This window comes from Vanellus vanellus, assembly GCF_965231255.1.
Source record: "Vanellus vanellus genome assembly, chromosome: 3".
Classification (NCBI taxonomy): domain Eukaryota; kingdom Metazoa; phylum Chordata; class Aves; order Charadriiformes; family Charadriidae; genus Vanellus; species Vanellus vanellus.
The window spans coordinates 73,372,423-73,397,390 of NC_138907.1; the positions used below are offsets into that span (position 1 = coordinate 73,372,423).

Genomic DNA, 24,968 nt, shown 5'->3' on the forward strand with positions numbered 1-24,968 from the left:
GTCTGGCTCTTAAATGTGTTAGGAGCCAACCCTGGACACCTGGGAGAAGCAGCCCTTCCTGCAGCCTATAGGTTTTTATGTATTCTCTCCATCCCCTCCCAAGTAATTTGTATTTGCCCTACTTTCCCACTGCCTTTGGGAGAGGAGGGGATGAAAAAAAGAGAAGGTAGAATGCAGAACTCAAAATTTTCCCCTTGAAAAAAACACACCTTGGAAATTCCTGATTATCTTCACAAGCTACTGGCTAGATGCCACTGGATCCCACCCCCTGCATATGTTCTTCTTCCTGCGGTGACACAGAGTTTATGTAAATCTTTTAGCTTTATTTTAAAATCATATGACAAAAAAAAATTTGTCCCACCCACCACTAACGAACCATGTAAACCCCCTGACTCCCAAGGGTCTTCTAGCAATGATGTAAATGACACTATTTTCAGGCTGAGGTTCTCAGGTGAAAATCTGATTCTGAAACCTGGAACATGAAGAAGAATCAGAAATTTCAGGAGGCTGGTAATAAACCATAGCTATGGTTGCAACAAGTTGGCTAGCTTTTATTCTCTCTCACGATATAAGCTGTTACCGAAAGCGCAGGGCAAAGCAGATTCAAATCAGTATCAATTTGTTCTCCTTTGTGAAAGACATCCACTCTCATTTGCTTGTAGAAAAGGCAAAAATAAAAACATTGCACGCACCACGTTATTTCATGATGCCTGCTTTGCAGCTATTAGGGGACACAGTTTATTGTTAATGCAGTGAAAGCAATGTACTTTTAGTGGAACATTTCAGTCTTTTGTAGGCCAGCCTGCCCCTACCAGCAGGGGTGCACTTTATTAGGTAACCTAATCTGATCTTAATTACAGTGCCACCCAATATTGTTTAACATCTCGCTTCGTAACATGCATAGTTATTTTTTGCAAAGCAGGCGGAATTACTCTAAGATTTCTTGGAGGCTGCTTAGACTTTGCTAGGACACCGTGTTCGACTGAAAAAGTTGTAGGTGGAAGAAAAGGATTTCTGTACTTAGTGAAGCAACTCAGTAACTGAAAATTTGTCATTTTAATTTCAAAGTCATTTACAATATAGATGTGCTTACAGAAATGTCGCTGTTGCTTTTTGATAGAATGCACACATGCTTGATGTCTTAATTAGATAGGGGAAATAGCCTGCATTCTCTTGGAACAATGTTTAGCTCTTTAGCATTTGGGTTTTTTTAATAATCTTTTAATTCTGTTAAATGTGAAAGCAAGTGTGTAGAATAAATATTGAATGCATTTCTGGCTTTAATCAAAGAAAAATGCTGCTTTCAGTGGTTATGCTTCAGCTTAATTCCATTTAGAGCATTATGTTTGTACTCAGGGAAAAAAAAAAAAAAAAAGAGATGTGATTTCTCAACCTGGAAATAGATCACAAACCCTTGGGTAAGATGGGCTGCAATTGACATTGATGAGACAGCATCTGCCTCGTACCAATGCCTAAGCTGTTACTTTCTATTGTTATTTTTCTTTGTTGATCCTGCCAAGAGGGTAGAGTTTGTGTCAGAAGATCCTGAGTAAAGAGGTGGGGAGAAGGCTTTTCAGACAATAAGAACTCGAGTCCCTTCATTGTCTGGAGCATCACATTTCACAGCAATTATGTGAGGATGCAGGCTGTTTCCACTTACCATTGATTCACATGTAAGGTTACATGAGCATTCCCTCGTACCACGCTGCCCTTTTCTATGAGTATTGAGACATTTATACCCCTCTTGAGTGGGGCAATACTGGAAGACAGATTGCCACGCTCCTAATTCTTACCAACCTAAGAGATGTTAAGTGGTGATAAGCTAATGCAAGTCATCTTAGTGTAGGTAGGCTCCATTAGGCGCAGAGGGACAAATGCATGTAGAATGGACCAGAGCCAGTACCACCCACCAGCTCTGCACGGTTGGGCCTCGGAGGTGGGACAACAGAGACTGGTTAAGACAGGGGCCTTGATGTCGCCAGGGCCCACTGCATTGCCAGGCTGAGATCCATGTGAAAGTAGAGGCTTGCTTCAGCAGCATTATATAGCACAAATTCATCTCTGCAGGAGGTCCAAGCCAGCTAGTATGCTTTTTCAAGAGGTTTTTTGAAAATCTAAAACAAATACTGCTCCCAGTCTATAACTGTGTACATAAGCAGACTGTAGATGTAAAAGATTGCTGGATAGTGAATAAAGCATTAACAAGTTAAATTTATTTATAGAACAAAACTACTGGCTTCAGTTTGGCCTGGTTTCCAGACAGATTAACCGAGGTTATTCATAGCGAAAAAAGCTTTACTAATTACATTCAGTTTCTATTAAAATGACTTAAAATCCAACCAAAAGGATGAACATATCTCAGGTTCTGTTATCTGATTCCTTAAATTTAAGCACGCTTTTTTTTTTTTTTTCTTTCTGCTCTGAGCAGTAGCAGTGTCCAAGCACAGATGCCCCAGTGGGGATGGCTTGGAAGACATGGTGCTGCTGTCAGAGGTGATTCTGCGAGACTACCCGGTTGTGTTCTGCCACCCTCATCTTGGCCATTTTATCTGTTTTTTTTTCCCCTCTGTGGTATTGTTCATGTGTAGACAGGAGATACATAGGAAATGGCAAAGCTTCCATTCATGGCAATACCAAGGTACACAAAAACACTGCAGTGACATTTATTAGGAGATGGACGAGCTGTTATCACAACACCTCTTCCAGGCATGCAGCTCTCTGGGGTCGTGATATGCCTCTGGATTCTTGCAGCTGCATTATGGGGCAGCATCACAAACTCCAGAGCTCAGCAGTGATGAAGTAATTTTCCTCTTCGCCTACTGCTAGATGCCTTCCCCTTCTTGATATTCAGCTTCCTCACAGCTCACTGCGTCCTCCTGTAAATATGCTAAGTACACATGCTTATTGAACAAAATCGCATGCAACAAATGTTACACGCAGACAAGTCCTTTAAAAAGGTCTCGAACTAAGCTGTTTACATGTTTCTTGATCTTGAGCGTTTTGCAAGATACTTTAGCTTTTCTTCCTATATTCGTGTTTACCTCCCATGCTCTTGTAACTTTCCGCAGTATTGAAGTTGGCTTCAGGGTTTGAAAGGCTGGACAATTTCACTGACGTGTTATTAACAATAATTTATTTTCCTGTGTTGGTCTTCTACTCTAAGCCAGTATTTGTGGTTGAAAAGGCTTCCAACCTTTCATCATTCAGAGAACCTCTAGCAACAGCCTGCAGGTTTTGACAGGATCTCACAGAGTTTTAATATTTCGGGGTTTTATTCTTTATTTAGTAACTTTTTGAAGCCTGTGTTTCTACAGCTTTACCTACGAAACACCTACAGTTATGCTCCATAGTTAAAATGAGCTGGTGAGGAATGCATGTTGTGTCAGGTCTTCAGTGAGTACGTAAGGACTTTAGATGGATGAGAAAGAGAATGACATAACAATATGCAGCATTTCTACATGCTCATTCCAGTACTTCTGAGGCCTCTTTTACTGAGTACATTAGCTAGGCATAAATAAAATATGACTTGTGCTGAAATATAACTTTCCAAAGAGATAAAAGCTATTCTGTGATCATCAGCTACTAATTAAAAATGCATCAGGTCAGCAGGAAGTGTTTGAACACAGATTTTATTTATTGATTGAACACAGAGCTGCTCCGGTTTCACCTCGCCTCCCTAAGCTGTAATGTCCATCACTCTGCAATGCCACCTAAAGCCTTGCTTTCTGTCTCAGTGGTGGTGCGTTTTGTAATTTTGGGACGGTTACACTGAAGTTAGAAGCTGTCCATGTATTTTCTCCTTCTCTTTGTTTTTGCCTGACAGTGCTGATCGAGTCAGGGTACACTTGTTCAGAAGGCAGTTTACAACGGGGACCACTGCAGTTGCAAACAACAGTAGCGCGACGGCTGCTATTGCAGAATTATCTCTTGAAGTATTTGGAGCAGACCCAGAGCGGCCCGGGGAAGGGGGGGGAACTGGGGAAAACTCTTGCTGGGTTTCTATTCCTGCTGACAGGAGCATTTTGTTTCCAGTCCTGTGGCGTACACTTCATGACGATACGGAGGATCTTTCAGTCGAAGCGGTCGTTCAAATGAACTATACGATTCTTCTTTCTTTCCACATCGTTTTCTTACTAAACCAAAAGTACAGGAAAATTGTGATTTTTATTATAAACTCCGCACCTACGGGCCTTGGGTATTTCAAATGCCGTGATTCTGGAGTAAGCCATTTCGCTTTCCTTTACCAATTATCTTCATACCCAATTAAGTGCTTTCAATTAGGTGGTTTCCCCGATGACGGTTACGCGCCGTTGCTAACCGGCGCCTTCCCCGACCCCGGGTGGAGCGGACGGGAACCGCGGGTCCCGCCGGGGGCTCATCCCCGCCGGGCGGCCTCGGGGGCGGCCCCACGAGTAAGTTAACAACCCGGAGGCCACCGGGAGCGCCCAAACCGCCTCCGCGGCCCCAGCGGGGACCGAGCGGGGCGCGGGGGCCAACCGGCCGGGTGCTGCGGGGGAGCGGCGGGGCCGCGGCCTGCGGATCGGGCCGGGCCGGACGGAGTCGCCCTCCGCGTCCGTTCGCCCCGCGCCCCCTCCCCGTGGGCCGGGTTATGCAAGCGGCTCATCCCCAAGCAGCGGCGGCTGCAGCAGCAGCAGCGGCGGCGGCAGCATCTGCGGGGCTCCCGCCCCTGTCCCCGCCCCGCTCCCAGCGCCGGAGAGGCAGGCGGCGGCGGCAGCGCAATAAAGCAAGTTTTGTCTCCGGCGGGGGGAGCGGCGAGGTTCCACCGCTCTCCGCGGCCCGGCACTATGGCTGCGGCGTCCCTGGGGCAGGCAGCAGCCCCCGCCGCCGTGGCGGCAGCAGCAGCTCCCCGCTAACCGCCCTCGGCAGCGGGAGCCGCCGTCTCCCCCCCTCGCCATCCGGGCCGCGGCCGCCCGCCGAAGAGCGCGCAGCTCCGCGCCGCCGCTGCCGGAGAGCGGCGGCCCTCCGAAGTCCGGCCCGGCACGATGTGGGGCGGGCTGCACCCCCAGCTCGGCTTCCGCGGCTACAAGGCGGGTAAGGAGCCCCCGCGGCCCCGCCGCCGGCGGGGCGGGAAGGGGATGAGGCGGGTGTGTGTGTGAGTCACAAGGGCCCCGCCGCGGTGGGGCAGCGGCGGTGGGGCGGGCCGGGCCGGGCCTCTCTCCTTATCCCCCGGCTCGGCTCGCTCCCGGCTCCCCACAGAAACGTCTGAGGGAGCAGCTCTCTCCCCGCCCGGCTCTGTGAGGGGGGACGTGGCGGTGGGGCCTCACGGAGTGGGCGCGGGGGCCGTCCCGACGCCGCCGCCGCCGCCGCCGCCTCGGCCCCTACCGGGGCCGAGGCGGCGGCGTCGGGCCGTCCGTCCGGCGTGGGGGGGCTCTGTGTTCCCTGAGCTGGACCCTACAGCGGATGATAAAAACTGATGTTAACCCACATAATCCGTTTTCTTGGTTTGGGTTTACCCTCTCCCTCCCCTCCTTTTTGTTAGCAGATCCTTAGGCAGAGGCTGGAATCGCGCTTCCCTTTATGCTTTTGGTTTTAAATGTAGACTGCAAGAAATCGGTCGAGTCCTATTCCTCCCCCCCCTCCCCCCTTCTCTCCCCGCTTCTCTGTCTCTGGATTAATTAGAACCCGGTTGCTGCGGGTTGGCAGGGATACGCTGAAATTGTACGCTTGGAGTTGGGTCGTTACTGGGGAGACATCCTATCTGCGAGCCCTGGGCTGACTTTCAGCCGTAAAGGCTGTCAAAACTGGGAGGGGGGGAAAGGGGTGAATTCGTGGCAGAGCTTTTACTTTTGGGCAGGTAAGGCTAGGCACCCCCTCTTTTGGATGCCCTTTTCAGGGTTTGGAAATGTTACCGACTGTATCACCTGCTTTACTCTGGCAAGAGTTCCTGCACGTGTTTTGTGATGTTTTGACTTATTGAGGCAATTGATCACTGTGGCAGTCTGTGGTTTGGCTCTGTTGTTACAAATGTTGGAATAATTTTTTAACTGTTGGAATCATTTTTTTTTTTTCTTCCTTCAGAAATTTGGGTTCATGTTTTAATTTTGGGATTGCAAAATACGACTGCATAATGCGTATGCAGTTAGTTGACATATTTAAATGGCAGGATTGTTTTCCTTTCTACTGACAGGGTTTTTCTTGCAAATACAAGAGCTGCTAAGACGTTCTCAGCAGCTGCCTCAATCTCTACAAGGAGTCTAATGTTCAGTCCCCATAGTGTGAAAGAAGACATTGTTCCTTTTTTCTGTGCTATTATTAAGTTATTAATTTCTATGTATAACACGTTTGCCTTGTTGAAGTGTTGTCAGGTTTTTGTTTTGTGTTTTTTTTTTTTTTTTTTTTTAACGCTTCCCGCAGAAGAATTGAGTTACATTATCTTTGTGCTACAGCTTGCTAGGTGCAGAGATTTCAGTTAGTTTGATGGCAACTGCAGGAATTTTGGGTGTTTCAATTGATTATTTGTGTTTAGGGCAAGAATATTCTAAGGTTTTATCACAAGCATGTACTGGCACTATACTTCAGACCGTTATAAAGATTGTTGACACTAATTTTTACATTTGTTTCAGAAAACTTTGGATTTTGCCATTTGCTACGGTGTTATCCCTTCTGTTTGGGGTCAAATAAAGTGTTTTCGCACTGTGTTGAATTTGTCAGCAGTTCTGATCAGTCAGTTATTGGATAAATGTTTTACTTTTGCTTGTCAAAATTGTCTAAGATTTGAGAACTGATTTTGTATATTGCTTTTCTTTTTTCCCCCATCCCCTCTTTAATACTTACGGTCAGTATGAAGTTCAAAATATACATTTATCTGTAAGCAGTGGAAGTATAAAGCTAGCAAAACTTGTAGAAGAATCTCAAGTTAGAGACAAGATAGACTAACAGAAGGTGGTGGTTAGTTAGAAAGCAAGTAGATAAAGTTTTAACCTTGAGATATGATCTCTGCACCATAATTTCCAGCATAGTAGCCCGTTCCTTCATCAGTCTCACTTTGAAAGAGTTGGGAAGTTGTTTTGTGGGCTTCATAATCCCTCTGAAGAAGAGGAAGTTAATTAGCTCCATGCAGGCATTTTAATGAAAGGATGATGGCTATGAAGATCCCGTGCTATTCTATTATTGCCAGATTAGATTTTCGTCGGGTTTTTTTGAGAAGGAAGCTGTCCATGGGAAAAGTATTTTATCGCAGAATGGTAGAGTCCTACTAGGAAGCAGAAGTTTAAGGTTTTATTTTTCAAGCTGAAGGGATTTTTCTTTTGCCAAAATATGTTTAATTCTTTAATGGCAACTACTTGCTGTGGATTCGATTGTCTTTTAAATATCAGTTAATGACTGTGAATTCTTGTTAAGCTGCGTTTATTACTGAAAAGCATTCTATTTTGCTAGTTGTATTTTAGTTATCTATGGATATGGGTATTTAGAAGTCCCGTTTTGTTCAAAAATCTTACAGTTCCCTTACAAAGCTAGGTGCCTACTGAAGACTTCTGTAACTATTTACACGTGGGAGTTATCAGATTTTCAGTAATATATGCAAATTAATTCTGATTTTCTTAAAATGGAGCAGGCAAGGACACTTCTTGGGGAGTATTTAATTTGTGGGCTTCAGTTTTATTCAGTCTTGTTCTTGCTTTTCAGTTCAATAGGAGTGTGTTCTCTGAAAAAATATAATGTGCTGTCTTGTTTGCATGCTGCTGAGGTTTTTTTTTTTAGGTAGGTGCTGCTTGTTTAACCAGTGGATTTAATGACAAAGTTTGCTGCCCATACAAAATAAATTCAGCTTCTCACAGTCTCAGTACCTGTCCTGAAAAATTAAATTGCTATTTTTGGAATGTGTATGGTTGACTTAAAGTCTTTCAGTCTTCTTGTACGCATTTAACTGTTTATGAAAACCTTACAGCATCATTTATACCTCTACAATAAAGACAGCAGTTACCCACTATGCTGCAGGAATTTAAATAACTGCAGTGAAGGACATGCAGGATTTCAAACCCTTTGCCTATTCATCTAGAACGTCCTTGGAGATGCACAGTTGGTTAATAACTTTTAAGACTATGAAAATATTCCTCTAGGTGTGTTTTTCCTTGGGCCATGCAGTCAAGTCAGTCAGTTAGGCTATGTGTGTCCAACAGATGCCTGTGGAAAGTGAAGCAAACACACTTTAAAATGTAGTAACAAGTATTTATTACTTTCAGTTAACTGTGCCACTTCTGGTCAAGCTTCTCTCCACTGTCCAATATTACCAGTAGTTGACCACTACTGAAATTTGGCCTGTAATAGCTGTTTAGGTGACAAAAGTACGAAGTGGTGAAAACTAGAAGTAAAATGCTCAAATGGATGTGATTGACACTCCCTAAAAATAGTAGCCTGCATCCCTCTGCTCCTAGAGCCCTGGCAATGTGATTTGTTCGTAAGGCAAATCCCAGAAGTTACCCGCATTCTCCTACTTAACCCTTGTTGGCAGTTATCATGATGCATGTCGGTCTGACAGATTATTTAATGAAGTCGCAGTCAAAGTGTCAGCAGCAATAAGGTCACAACACATTGTAAGGCCTCGGGGGAGGCTGCCTCCGTGGGGTACCCATGGAGTTCACAGGCAGGTTCACAACACAGCCAGGGGTGGGGAGGATGGGGATGACGACACTCCTTTTCATCCTTTGGAGTGGAGAGGGGACAGAAATCCAATGGTTTCATATCTGTAACAAGTTTTATTGCTCTGCTGTTGGAGGTCTGCAGCTGGGGATGTGACAACTCTCGGGACATCTTGAGAAGGCATGTTTGTCTTTGCAGGCTAGGCAAGGCAATAGATGGTGAGTTAGTGTTACCAAGGGTAGACTTCAAGATTGATTCCCCGAGCTTAAAAATGTAATGTTTCAGCTGCAAGACTGGCTACTAGAATGGCCTTTGCTATCTTTCACAGATCGCAATGACGTGAAATGACATTCTGTTTGAGTGGTGGCGAACAGGAGTCACTTACTTCCCTTCAAAAACAATGCCCTTTTTTTATTTCCCTTCCTCCAGGCAATTAACTTCTATGGACACAGTATCCACTCCTTTAATGTGTACAAAACATGAATTTCTTAACTGCTTAGCTGCAGGAAAAGAGTGATAGAGGTAAGGGTGTATTATATTGTTGGTCTTAGGGGTTAGCAATAGTTCTGATCTCTTGTATGTTAAATGTTTACTAACTGAATACGGACGTGGTTTCAGTAATTCTGTGCTTTTAAAAATTTAAAGGAAGTAGTAATTAGTTTAATAGTTTTCAGAAGAATGCATTAATTTTAAACAGCTGTACGGAATAAGTATGTAGTAAAAAGCAGCCTGAGCCATCACATCTCTGCTAGGGGATAGTGGTGAAGAAAGTGCTAGTTAGGATAAGAGCACCTGTAGTTTCTCCACAAGAAGGCCTAGGATTTATGTCCACCAAATATTGCTTGTTACAGTTACAAATTATTTATGCTATGATTTTGCTCAGGCATTTAATAACTGTTAAAGAACCCATGTGTTTCAAAACATGGAAAAGTTGTCAAATACAGTAACAGTGCATGGTTGTAAGAATAGCTGAAAGACTCTGAAATCAGTAGTTCTTGCATGGCTTGAGGTTGTAGCCAGATGTGATCGTCTGCCATTTTGGAAACAAAGCCTGTTTGTTGTAGACAGGTTAGTTAAGGAGAAGAGGGGTAGTAGTACTGCACTTGTTCAATATCAACTGCTCTGCCTTCTGTATTCTTTGGATGCTTGTTTTTATCACATAACTTGCTTGTGGTTTAATAGTTGCAAGGTTAAATTAATTGTCAAGTCCCGTGCTGGTTGTTTTTTTTTTTTTTGCTGAAAAAGTGCTGACTTGGTTGTAGTTGTTAGTAGTCTCTCAGATGCCCAAATGTGTCTTGAAATTGTACACTGACAATAAAACAGTTTCATTGTGGTTGTAATGGTTGTAGCTTTAAAACGTGTTCAGTGTGTTTGCTATGTGATTCAAAAAGTAGCTTACTTACTTACTGACTTCTGTGGTGGGTTGACCATGGCTGGCTGCCAGATGCCCACCCAGCTGCTCGCTCACTCTTCCTCAGCGAGAGGGGAGAGAAAATAGGCCGGTAAAGCATGTGGGTTGAGATGAAGACAAGGAGATTGCTTACCAGTTACCGTCACAGGCAAAAGACACTTGACTGTTGGGTCAGTCCATGACAGCTCTCCACGCTCTGTCCTCCTCACGCTGCCTGCTGCAGCGTGGTCTCTCCAGGCCCTGATGGGGAATCTCTGCTCAGGTGCCCAGAGCTGCTGCTCTTCCTCCTCCTCCCCTCCTGCTCTTGCCTCTGGGCTCTCAGGGCTGTTTTTCATGCTTTTTTCACCTCACCTACTGCCCCCGGGCAGTGTTTTGCCCTTCCTTATACACACTTTCCCTGAAATGCCACCATGGTGGCTCTGGGGCTTGAGCGGGGCTCTGCGGTGGGGCCATTGGAGCTGGCTGGAATTGGCCGTGTCTGGCACGGGACAGCCCCAGCCGCTTCTCACAGAGGCCACCCTGCAGCCCCCGGCTCACACCTGGGCACCTGCAGCCGGTACAACTTCTGAAGAAGGAAGCCTTTACGTTTTGAGTATTTCTTCTGGTAGACCTGGAATAATACTATACATAACTCTGAAGTTTGTTCCTGCTGACCCTGGGGGAAGGTGGGGTGTTGCGGCCAGGTAGAGGGGAGCAAGCACACCGATACGATGTATGTTAGCGTTAATCTCCGCTAAGCTCCGTTTATTGCTAACACTCGGGTTACATATATAGTCATTCATATCTTGTACACGCGATCACGCATTGTTTGATTGGCTGTCTCGCTTTGTGCATGCGGCGAGCACGCAGGGTTATTTCACCCATGATTGGTTAACATTAGCATATTGTTTAATCTTGCTCAAGTGTTATTTTTCTTGCTGACACCTGTTCTTGTTTTACTCTTTTTGCCAACTTTCCCTGTTATCTAGTCTCAAGGTTAAGGCGTCCTTCACAATTTGCTATACACATGGTCTATTTTCCAAGGACTAGCTCCCACAGTGGGGGAAGGCATACTGAAGTATAAGAAAATTCTGCTTTCTGTCTTAGGCTCCCACATGGGAGTTTCTTGCTGTCTAGGGCAAGTTGAGGAGGTTCTAAATGTGGCACATGGGAGACTGCAGATCAGCTGCAGAGAATCGGAGGTGGATGGCTGGAGAAGAAGACAAGAACTCGCAAGCCGGGAATAACTTGTGTAAATATGCTCACAAGTATGCCTAGGTTTGTGTTAGTCCTGACCGATCATCCCTCATGTGCCCTGAAACTGCTGACCCCCATGGAATCATCCCTGAGGCTGCCAGCTTTCCCCGGGCACCGTTATCTACAGCATCTGGCTTGGTTGTCTGGGCTAGAACATCTTATTGATTGCACAGCTATGTTCAAGTGACCTATTTTTCTGCAACAAGCCATGCCGTAAGTGGCACTTCATCTTTCTGTCCTCATTTCCCAGGGATCTTTGCTGGTTTTTTTAGAATCAAAAGGCCCCTCTGTAAAAGGAGGCATTAACACAAATAAAAGAAAGGCAAGCGTTGAGAATTTTTTTTCTTTTTTCTTTCAAGGTATGATAGTCCCTGGAATGTGGGAAGATGTGACAGGTAAACTCCTTTTGGCTGAAGGGCTGTATGTGGGCCGATTGCAGGGCATGATTTAACAGCTAAGATAAACTAGTGGGTAATGCTCCCACCCTTCTAGGTACTTCCACTTATGTATCCTTACTGTATCCTGCGTGCCCACTCTAGCACTTGATCAGCCTTATGGCAGGCTAATTTGGGGACCTGGACCAGGAAAATACTAAAGTTAAATAAGTACTGAAGGGGGGATTTATAGTTGCCTGACCCGGTGTGAGACTTTGCTGCAGGAAGCATCTGTGCTGGTGTCAGGTGGGTGTGGAATACCTGGAGTCAAATAGGCTGGCCCTTGAGTCAGCTGATGGATAGCGGAAAAATCTCCTAGCACAATCTTGCTGCACCACTGTTGATGACATCAGGAAGTGTATAGTTAATCCTCAGACTTACTGTGAAGACCAAGGAAGATTAAGAGGGAGGATCAGGAAAAAGTTACATTAATTCCGCTAGACAGGGTAGCTTCTACCAATTAGTGGACTTGCATACAGGTTGAAATGGGTCCAGGATAACGGATAATGACTGGAGAGGTAGTAGGAGACTGTCTCAGTCTTGCTGAGGAAGGGCAGTGCAAGTAGTGTCAAGGAAAACTCATGCCGCCTCTTTATTGATTAAAATACCTGAAGTAGACTTAGCAAATACAAGTAGAAAAGCAAATGATGCTTTTCAAACTTTCAACTTCCTAATATGTTAAGAGATCGGTGGTGTAGTATTCAGACAAGAAACATTCTTGAATCGTCCTGGAGTCAGCTCTGAGATTCCTTATAAGGTATCCTTATGTTTTTAATGTCTGCTTTACTCCTTTTGTAGCATAGTTTCCAGATGGTGTGGAAAGCTGCGACTTTTTTGAATGTTTCAGAATAAATAAGACCTTTTTCAAGTCTGTATTTCTTTAAAAGATGGTATCTTCTCTCCTGAATATCTACTCTACAGCAAAGCTATTTAAACCTTTTGGCAATTCTGAACCTTTGGAGACGTTCTTATAGTTGAGAATTAATGCTTTGTATAAAAGTTCGGTGACTAGCACTGATCAAAGGCCCAATAGTTCTGTAGGCAGTAAGAAAACAAAGTGGGAGTATAGTGGCCCAGCTAGAAGCACTAAAAGGCATTGAAAAAACTATCACTTTATCACTTTTGCTAGAGACTTCATGAAAAACAAAGCTAACAGTTGCGATCTTAACCTCTTTCTGTTTACTCCATCATCTGAAATACGAAACATTGAACAATGGGTTTTGTGTGGTTGGTATAATTGTTGTAATGTAAAGATTTACATCAGAAGAGATTGTAGTTGTGAAGATGGAAACACAAGAAATAATGGTTTTGACTGGAAGTATCCTAGGTAGGGTTGATGGTATACAGTGTGAAGGATTTTTTTTTTTAACTGTCCTTGCTTTATATTGAATAGGTGTGAGTGGAAGCTGAGAAGCGGAGCTTGGGGAAAGTTGTGGCTTGTGACATGACCATTGGAAGTTTTTAAGGAAAATCTCCTGATGACTGAAGGGAAGCCAGAATTTCATCCTTTTAACCCAAATGTAACAATGTGGGAACTCACATGTGCATACTTCTGTTAGTGTGCGGTAAAACTAAAGTCTGGAGGCTCAGTTTCTGGTACGTCTATATTAAAGTACATCCTGTTATATGTATAATGCAGATTAGACATCTTTGAAAAATGATGGAAAAATTCTAGCATCATTGAGCAAAATGTTTCGGTGAATTTTTTTTTTATCTGTCTTCACCGTTTTTTGTAGTGTCAAGGGTATCTTTGGATCTGATACCTGGTTACAAGGAGGAGATACTTTTTTCAAACATAAGCATAATTTAAGACTGCTAGACTCTTTTATTTGATCCACCTTGGTAAGTGTGGGAACTGCTTAAAACCATTAGTACTTTTTGACTCATTCTAGCAGCTGTGATTACTTCACTTTTCCCCACATATAGAGGAGGTTGAATTAACTCTTGAACTAGAAAGAGGGAGGACAAAGGTAATTCTGTAAGAGAAATGTTGTAATGATAAACAATTTTGGAGAAAAACTTACCTGATCATAGTTTTGCATACCAGTAAAGCCAAGCTGCAAGAAAGGCTGAAATATAGATGATAATCTGTGGTCATTAGCTTTTTTTTGATAGGAGAAAGATTCAGCTGGTCACCTGCTAGTGCACAGCTTTTTAACAGGCTCTAGGAGCTGACTGCATGTCCTGAGGGCTTGCCATTTGAAGTTGATATTAACTTTAAGCTTAACGTAAAGTGTTTATTTTCCTAGATATTCCCCTCTTTATATTCTAAGTGATAAACTTTCCAAGTTTAGAAGGTAGCCTTCTCCGCCGCAGTTACTATGTGGAAGTGAATGGAAACTAAGAATATAATTTTGTGTTTCTAAGGGGTGAATAGTGCATTGAATCCGAAGACAAAGAGGCAAGCCAGCATAGCAGGCATGAGGTAATATATGTAGTCTGTGTGCCAAACACGAAATAAGAAACATCTGCAGTTTGTATTTTGAAGTTCTGTTTTATGCAAATACCCTATCTGGAAGCTGAAAACTCACAGGAGTGCCATCAACAACTGGACTGAATTCCTGTTCTTGCTCCTGTCAGTGATGAAATGAAAGCAAACCGCTTTCTTTCCTGACATGGGTAGGAATTTTATCATTGGGTTGATATTAAATAACTACAGCTAAATTCTGTCTGTATAAAAATGATAAAGCATATTATGAATGAGTTCATTTTACATACTTTCTAGACTAGAAATCAGGGAGACCAAGTCTGTTACTACATACTGTGTCAGTCTAAAGGTTTTGCTACCTTTTCAGCTAGCAGAACGCTGTGTTGAACATAGGTTTCTGCTAGTTGAACAAATTTTGTCCTCCCCAGTGAAGCCAGCAGAGATTTATGTCTATCTTGCTTCAGTTTAGAATCTGCCTTAATGTGCGATTTGGCAGTAAGGATACACATAGTTACTAGCTAGTTGCTGCTAGGCATGAGAAGTGTGCCTGTACGTTCCTGCTCCTTCCTTGGCACTGCTCCTAGTCTGACCCCTTGCTGCGCCAGCTTGGGAAATCAAATTAGCAGTTAACCTTTTCTGTAAGTGGGGACAGTTTGTTCCTGAACCACTTTCTGTGGTGTCTGGGGAAGCAACAGTGAATATGTGTCTGGGAAAGGTGACCAGCCTGTGCATAGCAGCTGACCACTAGATCCGATTAGCTCTAATGTCAAACAGCATTCTCAGCTCAAACCCGTTTTAGCCAGCGGCGTAAGCTAGCCAGCTGGACTCCTTGATGGAAAGTCAGAGCTGGGCATGTCTTGCCTTCTATGGACCCAGGTGCAAGGGGTTGAGAGAGAATGAGCTACCTGATTGTGTCTTTAACTGCCATGGCAAGATTCTGTAAAGCTCATTTGTCAAATCGACATATTTGTTCTTTTTTGTTTCCATTCTTCCTTCTAGACTGCATACTTCCCTGCATGAGAAACCTTGTAACTTGTACAGTGCCATACACATTTGTAAAATTGTAAAAAATTGTAACTTGTGAAAGTTCACACTGAAATACCATTTTGTATAGAAGACAAGGGTTTTATAGATGTAATTATTTATGATGAGAGATTGTACATTTAGCCTCTTCTGGGGGGGGACCAAAATGATTTAACTTCTATTAAGGAGTTCCAGAGGCAAAAGAAGCTGGAGGTTTGGTGGCACACTCTACTTAAAATTTAGCTCTCTTAAGAAATTGAAGCACAAGTTTATGTTCCTTAAAATATGATACTAGTCAGGTTCCTCTAATTGATACTACCAATTAGGTGTATGTTTACTTAGAGGATTGTATTTTGAGGATTTTCTTCTTTAGGTTTCTCTCTTCTATTTTCATGTTTCCCTCTGCTATTTTATGATGTTTTTCTCTCTCTCTAGTAAGTGAATTCTTTTGCACACGAATAGTACAGAGGACAGCCATGGGCCTTTGTATGCCAGGCAGTATGTTCTCAGGCTGTACAAGTAAAAATGCCAGTAAAAAGGTGTCTCTCAATATTCTTCTGCTTAAACTCTTGCATTCCTGTTTTTCTTTCCCTGCTTCCCTCTATATCTGTACCTTTTTGTCTTTCTTCATACTTAAGGATTAGTCTAATCAGTTTCCAACTGAAAAACTAGGAGAGCTTAGTTCAATAGCTTGCAGGCTCTGTCAAGAAAGCACACTAATAAAGGATATGAGTCCTCAGGATGAATCATCCTTTAGCTGTCTGACATTGTAAAGTGCTTTTGAGAAAATGAAATGTAAAAATTCAGTAGTTACGGCTGTGATTTCATCCCGCTTTGCCCTGCTCCTTTTTGTGCTCAGATTAAGCTGTATCATCCACCTACTCTCAGCTGCATTCATGTGAGAGGAGGGACTAGGACCTTCTGGTACCTCAGTTCATGGCCAGCTGGTAGAGCTGTGGGCTTCCACCACCTCCAGAGTGTTTGTGAAAAGGGTCCTGAAACTGTCATCTGGCCATCTTCCCTGAAAGCGTTAGAAACCCTCTCTTACCAGTGTACTGCTCAACTCAGAAGAGGATGCATTGTAGATGTGGAACTTGTTTTGGGTGTTTGTATTAATAAAAGTTGAGATTTGTTTTGCAGAAGTATCATGGAGATGTAGAGCACCTAGCAAATATTTGTCTAGGTGTCAGGGTTGGCATCCAATTTTTTAATATTATTTTCAAGAGTATGTATTTATTGTGTCAGGATATTGGATTGAATCCAGTTTATCTTTTGCTTCATCTTTGATAGAAAGAGACTGCTGTTGCACTGTGATTATAAGGCTGACAGCTTTTAAAAAAAAAACAAACAAACAAACAAACAAAAAAAAACAAAACCAAACAAACCCTATATAAATATGTTAAAGTATGACATCTCTTGTGTTCACTTTTTGAAAAGGGCTTTTATTGGCATTTTAAGTTCCCCTGCCTCCATTTCCTTTACTCACTATTTGTGTCTTCTTTCTAGCAGTTAAAAAAAAAAAAGTTGTTGGCAAAGAATTGTCGTGCACGAAACATGCACTGAAGTGAGATTTCTTTACTTGTTCAGCAATAATGATCTTGCAGCTATGATGAGTAAACATAAACATTTTCCTACTGAAGTAAGTTTATTCCTACAATACAGCAAACGGTTCACTGAGAGACCATGTGTGTGTTTGTGCAAAACCTTGAAGGCTTCGTTGAGAATGAGTGGGGGGGAATTGCAACTAGAGTAAGTTGAGCAGTGTCAGGAGAGTGTATGAGTAGGTGCACAGGAACTGGGTTGAAGGTGGGTTGACTTCTTTCAAAATACTGCTGTATGATCTTCCAGAATAAGTAGCAGGGTTTTGGGTAAAGCTGTTGATGGTGAGGGTGAACCAAATAACTTTGGCAGCATGTTTGGGCTGAAATGCTGGCTCTTTCCTTGAAAGAGCTTCGGGCAGGCTTCAGTGACATCGTGGCACTAAATACTGTTGTACAGCCTGGTCACATCTGTGAGGACTAGACTGTGTAGTTGTCAGTTTTGATAGTACTGTAGTGAGATCTTCCCTTCAGAAGCCTTTGGCTGTATAAATTTGCACTGGCTGTCGTGGGTGATTCATTCCTGGTTGCAATCTATGTCAAAGTCATGGTGTGGAATAGAAAAATCAGTATCCTTACTTAAGGATACATCTGCAGTGAAACCCAGTTAAGTCTTTTGCTGTTGCTTTATATTCAGCGTTTAGGTAAAATAACAGTATCATAGCTGTCACTTAAAATAATACTTTTTAGATTCAAGGATGTTAGAGGTATTTTAGGGACCAAATATAAAGACGGTGGTGTTATTTTGTGTATGTAGATCATGTGGGATCTGTGCGTGCTGCTGAAATTAGGAGTAGTAATGATCCAGAATTACTGGGTGCCCTCCTGCCAGCAGTAGCTGACAGCATTCTGTAATACACAGAAAAAGATACATGTTTTTGTGGAGTGAAATTTCAACAACTGTTCTCTTCTAATAATCTACTTCCTGCACTTCATATAATTAGTTGTTAACTGATCTGTTTTAAATGCCTAGACTGGGAACATAGTACTATGTTGGTATATTTAACTGGCCAAATTCAAGGATGCAGTCAACAGTCTGTATAAACAAGGTTCTTTCTGAGATTGTTTGGGATCTTGAATGTATTTTCTTTGTTATGTTTGTTGTTGGAAATTGTAGCCAGCTAAGATGACACTACTTTTCATTCCAGTTAGGAATGATTGTAGTCAGATGGTAATGTACAATTTAACACCACAAATACCTATTAGAAATTTTTGCTTGCTTCTCTCGCCCCACTCTGTATTTTGGGCAGATGGACAGTAGCTGTTGATTGGCAGGTTTGAGATTCGAGCAGCAGGGTAAAGCAGGTGTGCTAGCTGAGCAGCATGGGGACTCCTGTGTATCTTCTCCCCCTCTTACGGTTGGTTCGTTTAGTGTAGGCAGTTGGGTTTATTTTTGCTGTGTGATCATTCATTTATGGAGAGCTGTTGGAAGGGAGATGAAGAGCATAGAACAGGGTGCATGGCGATTGGTGGTGCTTCAGGATTTGGCTCTGAAAGTTCCTTTGCAAATAATGAAACTAGTAAAGTAATCTTTAAATAATGACTTGGACCAATGAGGTCTATAAAGTGTTATTTTCTTGGTTGTTTCCTTATTGGAGTTTGTGTAATTACCTTCCCTCAAGGATGGGAATGGGGTCTGCTATCTGACACTTTGAATTGGGTACACATGACTTACTGTTGAGACTTTTACAGAGTCCATCAGTACTATCTTGTTGACTCCTTTTTGGCCATTTATGGGAGTGAGTTCAAATAGCTTTGAAAAGCTCTTTTTACGTAGACAGTTTATTTTCATAATGGCCTTCTATTGTGCAGAATCATCGTTAGTTCAGCAAGGTAAAGCAATGATGCGGATGCACCAGGAAACATTAAAAAGTGTAGACTTCTGGAATATCTCATTAGCTTTCTTTAAATGTCTAGCATTTTTTTTTTTTTAATGTCAGGATTTCTGTGGGAGGCAAAGAGAAAGAGTTCCTTGAAGTGATCACATGCAAGCATGCTCTGTTGGCATATCTAAAACAAGTTAAAAAGCGCACACTGTTTCCCAATTCCAATTTTAAAACAATTCTCTTTCTTGGGACATATCCCTTTTAAATCCAGAGGCTGCTCCTGAACAGTAGAAGCCCAGTGAGTAAGAAAATGAGACTTTTCCCCGCCATTCCCACCCCCCTCCAAGCCTCTGTACAGGATGGCTGTAAGGGAAAAGCGTGATCCTGGTGATAGCACCGTGGGCGCACTGCTGCTGCACAAAGCCAGCTGTGCGTCACAAGGGATGGTGAGAGGGAGCGTCTGATTGAAGAGACGCTTCTGGAGCCCAGAGCACAGTGCAGAGAGACTTTGAGTGTTTCCTGGGGGAGCCAGACGGGATCTGGCGGGCCTGTGCTGAGCCAAAGCTAAAACTCTTGCTGGCCTTGTGCTGATCTGTGTGTAGCTATGCATGTGTACAGCACTTACCTCTTCAAGGCCTACCAGCTTAAGAATCGGGCTTTATTTAGAAATGCTGTACTGCCCCTGGATGCAAAAGTGCTCCAGAAAATGCTATGTTCATGTTGTGTTGTGCCAGCAAGTCCGCCTGGACCTATGCTTCAGCACCACAACTGGGGCTCAGTATGTCCCCAAGCTGTCTGTGTGTAGATTGAAAATTTAGAGTAGCTGTTTTGTGAGGCTTTTGATTTCCTCAACTAACAATACGTATAGAGATCCTGATGGGAATGACTGTCTGCCCCTCGGTGCGTTAGCCCTTTTGTAGAGTCTAGTTGCACTATACTGTCGCATCTTTTGTGATATGTTGCAAGAAGCACAGTCTGGATCATGAGACTCTGATGAGATGTTAGGAGAATCTTCTTTGCACTGAGGGTGGTTAAATGCTGGAATGGGCTACCCAGAGAGGTTGTGGAATCTGAGTCCCTGGAGGTGTTCGAGACTCAGCTGGATGTGACCCTGAGCAGCCTGATTTAATTAGCTTCACTTTGAGCTGGGGCTTGGACTAGATGACCTCTGAATGTCCTTTCCTACCAAAGTTACTCTGTCCTTCTGTGGTGTTTTTAGCTTTTTTAACTCAAAGTTCCACCAAAGTGAAAATTATCTCTCCCTTTTGGGGGTCTGCACATGGATGGCTATAGGACCATGTTCTGAACAGTTGTCCAGCCAAGAGGTCTTAAGAGTTTGACACTTAATGCTGTGTTGATTTAATGTGCAGTAGGTGTTATCATTATCTACTGTATTTCTTTTAACACTTTTTTAATGCCATAAAAGCTGAAATGTCACCAAAGAGTTTTATTGTGGAGAACAGCATAATAAAGGGTAAATGAAACTAAATTTCTCTTCTATAAATGTATTTTAAATGTCTTCTAAATCAGAACTGTCTCTGGCTTAATTAGCTTGGGCTCCCATAAGTCAACTTCACTCTTGCTGGAATAGCTAGATGCAGCTTGAGAAGCATGAAGTAGAACTCCTATGTAAAGCAGACCTATTTAGAGGGAGGGACGGAAAAATTACTGCTCCCAAAGCAGCCAGAGTGTTTAGTGAAAAATGTGCTGGATGGTAGGGAAGGAAGAAACGTCCCAGTTTCCCACAAGCTGTACGTGAAACTATCACATTTTGGTATGTTAGATGATGACACAGAGAGGATGGGATAAAGAATGACACCTGGAGTGGTATTTGTTTAGGATCTTAGCTGGGATCTCCTTACAGGATGTGACTGGTGAGCCATGGGCAGTCACATTCATGTCTGGTTCCTCTGGTCTTCTGTTCTGCTGCGTCACCCTTGGACTTGAGAGCTACTCAATGGTATAGTTAAGAGACTTTTGGGGAAGAAAAGCAAAAAGTTTAAGGAAGAGAGGAAATATATTGCACAAGTTATGGTTAAAGTAGAAGGAAGGGGAAGGAGAACTGAAAGATTCTGAAGACTGAAAAAAGATAGTTAAAGAGAAAAAGAGGCAGTAACATCAGAGGAGAATGAATTTGAGGCAAATGGGATGGACGGGCATATCGAAGATCTCCAAGAACCTAGTTACAGAAAGTAGATTGTCCTAGATGTCATGTTACAGTTACATAGTATATACAGTAAGGAAGCACATACTGTATTCCTCAATTTACAAGTGGTTTGGCGAGCAGCTGTTATCACTCTGGCTAGTGATTTGGCTGCTATATGGGGAGTATGTATATATTCATATATATGTGGGGGGTTATATATATAAGCACATATGTATTCGTTTTTACATCCTTTTCTAAACTATTTAATTTACTGGGAAACAAGTACAGCTGGAAATAGGAATGATGTGCAGATGTCATTGCAGAGGCAAATTGCTGTTACAACTCTGGATGGACACTGCTGAAAACGTTTAAGTGACCTAAAAATAACCACATGTAGCATAAGAGACATTGTATGTGAACTGATACTTCTTCATGAGTCATTTCCTGCTGAGTGTGTTATGCAAAGCTAACTGCTAGAGGGGGTGTATGTATGTGATTATATATAAAATCAAGAGCAGGCCATGCTTTTTTCCAGGGCTCTTTATGTGGCTCTGCTGGTTTGGAGTGCGACCATACTGATCAGTATTCTGCCTATAAACAATGCTCAGATTTAGATATTGGCTATTTGAAATTGTGATGGTCCTCTGGGGTGTATTTTCCGTTGGGACTGACTATAAAGTAGGCCACACATTCTCAAAAATTCCTTAAACAGAGGAACTATTTGCCACTCTGAATTGCTCTTTAAAATTTAATATTATAACAATTATTTAAATAGAAAAATAAAATAACCAAAATGAAACAAAACACTAGATGACTAGATGTCTCACAAAGACAGCTTGTGTGCAGCTACTATGTAGTACCTGAGTTGGTAGTCTGTCTTTTGATAATTGAAAACTACTGGTACCAATGGAACGTAATGAATTACTTTAAATATCAGTGTTACCAATTTAATTGCTGGCTTTATTTTATTGCCTAGGTCATGTGGTTTGTGCACAGCTGGAAATGACTGTATTTAACTGGCCAAATCTTCAACTGTCCTAAAATTCATTCATCTCTGACTGTACTTAAATGCTTGCAATGCTAAATTCTGTGAATTGAGAATAAATTCTAGGATAAGAATCGTATGATAAATGTCTTGTTAAAGTTAGCACAAAAACAGTTTAAGGCTCATGTTTTTAAATAGTAAAAATGTATTCACTGGAACTTTTTTGGGAAGCTTCCACCTAGCAAAAGTATTTTAATAAAAAGATACCCCCAAAACATTGGCACAGAGTCTTGGCTCAAATCTGAACTGTGAAATATAGGATTCAGTTTTCATCTTCACTGGTATTTTGTTGTTGAATTCTGTACTGTATCTGTAATGACAGACTTCTGGCTTCCTTCTTTATAGGCTCAGATTATTCCTCAGTGGGATGGTTACCTGGTACTGAATCCCTGTGGCAGTCCACAACCATTTCATCAAGCAGTCAGAACAATCCTGTCAGAAGACACAGTATAGCTTCCGACAGCGGGGACACTGGGATTGGTACCTCCTGTTCTGATAGTGTGGAAGGTGAGTTGACACTGCTAAGTTTTGGATGTTTCTGAGAGAGAAACGATCCAAAATGTTTCAAAGATACTTTTCCAAACATGTTTAGTGCATGCAGTTCTTTGTTTTCCTGTCTGGACCAAGTAATTGTTTTGGTGGAATTTAATTAATTTACTTCTGCATGAGTTGTGTGCATTAACTTGCGTTTCTGCCACAAAGCTGGGACTTGTGTTAGATCTTTTGATAATTGCAGTTACAAGAAGTGCCAGATTTATACAAAGAAGTAATACAGCACTTGATAAACAAGTGGTAAAAGCAGAAAAACTTTTGAGGGAGTTGATGAACAGACAATGCTTTCTGGTATTTATTGTGTGTGTCAGCAAAGAAAGCTTACTCATTGGGGCTGGGATGGGGCTGGGGCATGTTGTCTTCTCATTTCTTTCTCCTGCTGGGAAATATGTTTACATTTTATTGCATGGCATTTGACACATAGTCAAAGATCTTTAGGGAAAATCAACAGTATCTAAAGATTGTTAATACTTACTTAGGACTAAATCATGATTACTCAAAGTTGATCTTATCAGGGAGGGGTTCAGCTTCTACAGTAACAGCATCTCAATAATGTTGGCACCCTCCCTTACGGAATGTGTCACTGGAATTAAGACTGAATGAGAGACTAGTCAGTAATAAGGTTTGAGGTTTTCTTGTTGCATAGCCTTATTTCCCAGTAAGATTTTTCAAGACTAAGGTAACAACTGCGGGACTGTGATGTACTTTTCTCCAGCACCTTTCTGTGCCTGGTAAATTTTTCAAGAAGGGGTAGCTGAAATGAGGAAGAACAGGAAGAGTTAATAGAAATGAGGTAAGGAATGCAGAATCAATCTAAAAGACAGAAGTCTTTATAGGGGTGCTGAGCATTCTTGAGAGGTCTGAGTGCCTCAGAGTTAAGTCTGTCAAACCTCTTTGCACATCAGGAAATGCTTTCCACCTTCTCCCGGTTGCATCTGTCAGTTGGAAAGGAACTCGGTAGGATAGTCCTCATAGCTTTCTTGCTGCTTACTTTGATTTCTAAACTTTTATCGGCATTGGCAAAATAAAGTTCTTACTCAAATACTCAAATTCTTGGGTGTAAAACTGAAATAGTAAATGGTTATTAATGCAGAAGCCTTATTGCCTTTTTTTTTTTTTTTAAAGATGTAAGGGGAATAAAGCACTTTCATGATGTGTGTATATAGATTTACAATCAGACTCACCCAAGAGTTACACAGTAGTATTTTAAGATGCAGCATTTGAATTAAAAACATGCTCTCCCCTCCCCCCCCTTTGAGGGCTTCTCCATTTGAGGGGTGGGAGGAAGGAGAGGAAATGAAACAGCACCTCATCAGATGTCCTCCTGGCTAAAGAGAACAGAACAACTGTTCTTGGGGGCGGGAGCATGATGGCACACTGATATAATGACAAGTTTGATAAGCATTTGTTACTAGTTAATTAATAACTCTGTCCATTTGCATGCTTTTAATAGATCATTGTTATGAGCTGCTTTTGGGGTTTCTCAAAGTAAAATAAAAAGGGGAAGAGTTGCAACACCAGATGTTTTATGACATTTGTGCCTCTGGCGATGCTTGATAATGGTCAGTTCTAGTGTATCCTTAAGGTTGTCGGTTTCCCACCTCCATGTTTGAAAAACTTTCAGTAGCAGAAAAGAAAATGTTAAAGAAAAATGGAGGGAAACCTAAATGTAAAATGAAAGTTAATGGAAGGAGCATATGGCAGGTTTGGAAATTGACTGTATATGTACGTTGTTAGTGGAAAGTACTATTGCCTGTGATACCTAGTTGTCTGCATCTCTCAAGCTGCCCCCTCCCCACATCCAGGAAAAGAAGAGAGTATCATTGTGATCTGTGGGACTGCCAGGCCAGACTGGTAATTGCAGACTTGATGCTGGCCATCTGCTCTCAATGTGGTGCTTGGGAAGAAGCCCTTGGGGATTTTTCAGAGCGGGATTTTTTTCACAAGTCAGCAGATCATTACAATATTTAACAATGCTCAGGGAATGAAATGTGGCCTTGTTATTTTCTTAATATTATTCCCACTAAAAATCAAAAACTTAATTTCAGAATCAACATTAACATCTGCTTTAATTCTGGAAGTTGCAAGTGAATTCATTTGTACAGATGTGTAGTTACTAGTAAATATGCTGGTGCAGGGTATGGAGCTCAGATGCATTTAAAATGTGTTTTTACTGGTTTTCCTTGAATCTTTAATGTTCTTTTAAATTCATCTTCTTATAATTCATTTCAGGAGCTCTTGTTCTTTTTGAAAATGCAACGTTTAAAGAATAGTGCCAGGTAGCTTTTGTTTGGCTCAAACCTGTAACCTTTGGAGGGGAGATGGGTTTTGACAGAGACAAGAGGAATCTTTTATGTCAAAATGTATTCAGTTGGTTGTCTGTGTATTATGTTGTGCAAAGGCAGGAAAAATAGGAAGTGAAATAACTAGTGGAGTTTGATTGTTGAAGTTGAGCAATGTTAATGAGCACTGGGGGAAGCCGAGGAGAGAAATTTAGAAGCTGTAAATATGGGGATGTTAGTTTGGGTAGAATAGGTCTAAAACTTTGAATTAAGAGTGCTCTTAAGTTAAGGATAAAAAAGCATTTTATTTCTGTGTAAACTACAGTGAATGTGGATTGTTTTTTTTGTTTGTTTGTTTCCTGTCAGAAAGAGGTTCTGGATTCAGA

The 24,968-nt window shown here is 42.1% G+C and overlaps 1 protein-coding gene across 1 annotated transcript in view; it reads left to right on the top strand.

Moving 5' to 3' along the window:
- The first annotated feature begins 4,898 nt into the window (after nucleotides 1–4,898).
- The window catches only part of CEP85L (centrosomal protein 85L), a 123,198-nt gene continuing 103,128 nt past the window's right edge, over nucleotides 4,899–24,968 (top strand). Inside the window, exons 1-2 of the mRNA XM_082481490.1 lie at nucleotides 4,899–5,052; nucleotides 22,094–22,255. Of these exons, the coding sequence (XP_082337616.1) occupies nucleotides 5,004–5,052; nucleotides 22,094–22,255 (211 nt within the window). The 5' untranslated portion in view covers nucleotides 4,899–5,003. The remainder of the gene's footprint in view (nucleotides 5,053–22,093; nucleotides 22,256–24,968) is intronic.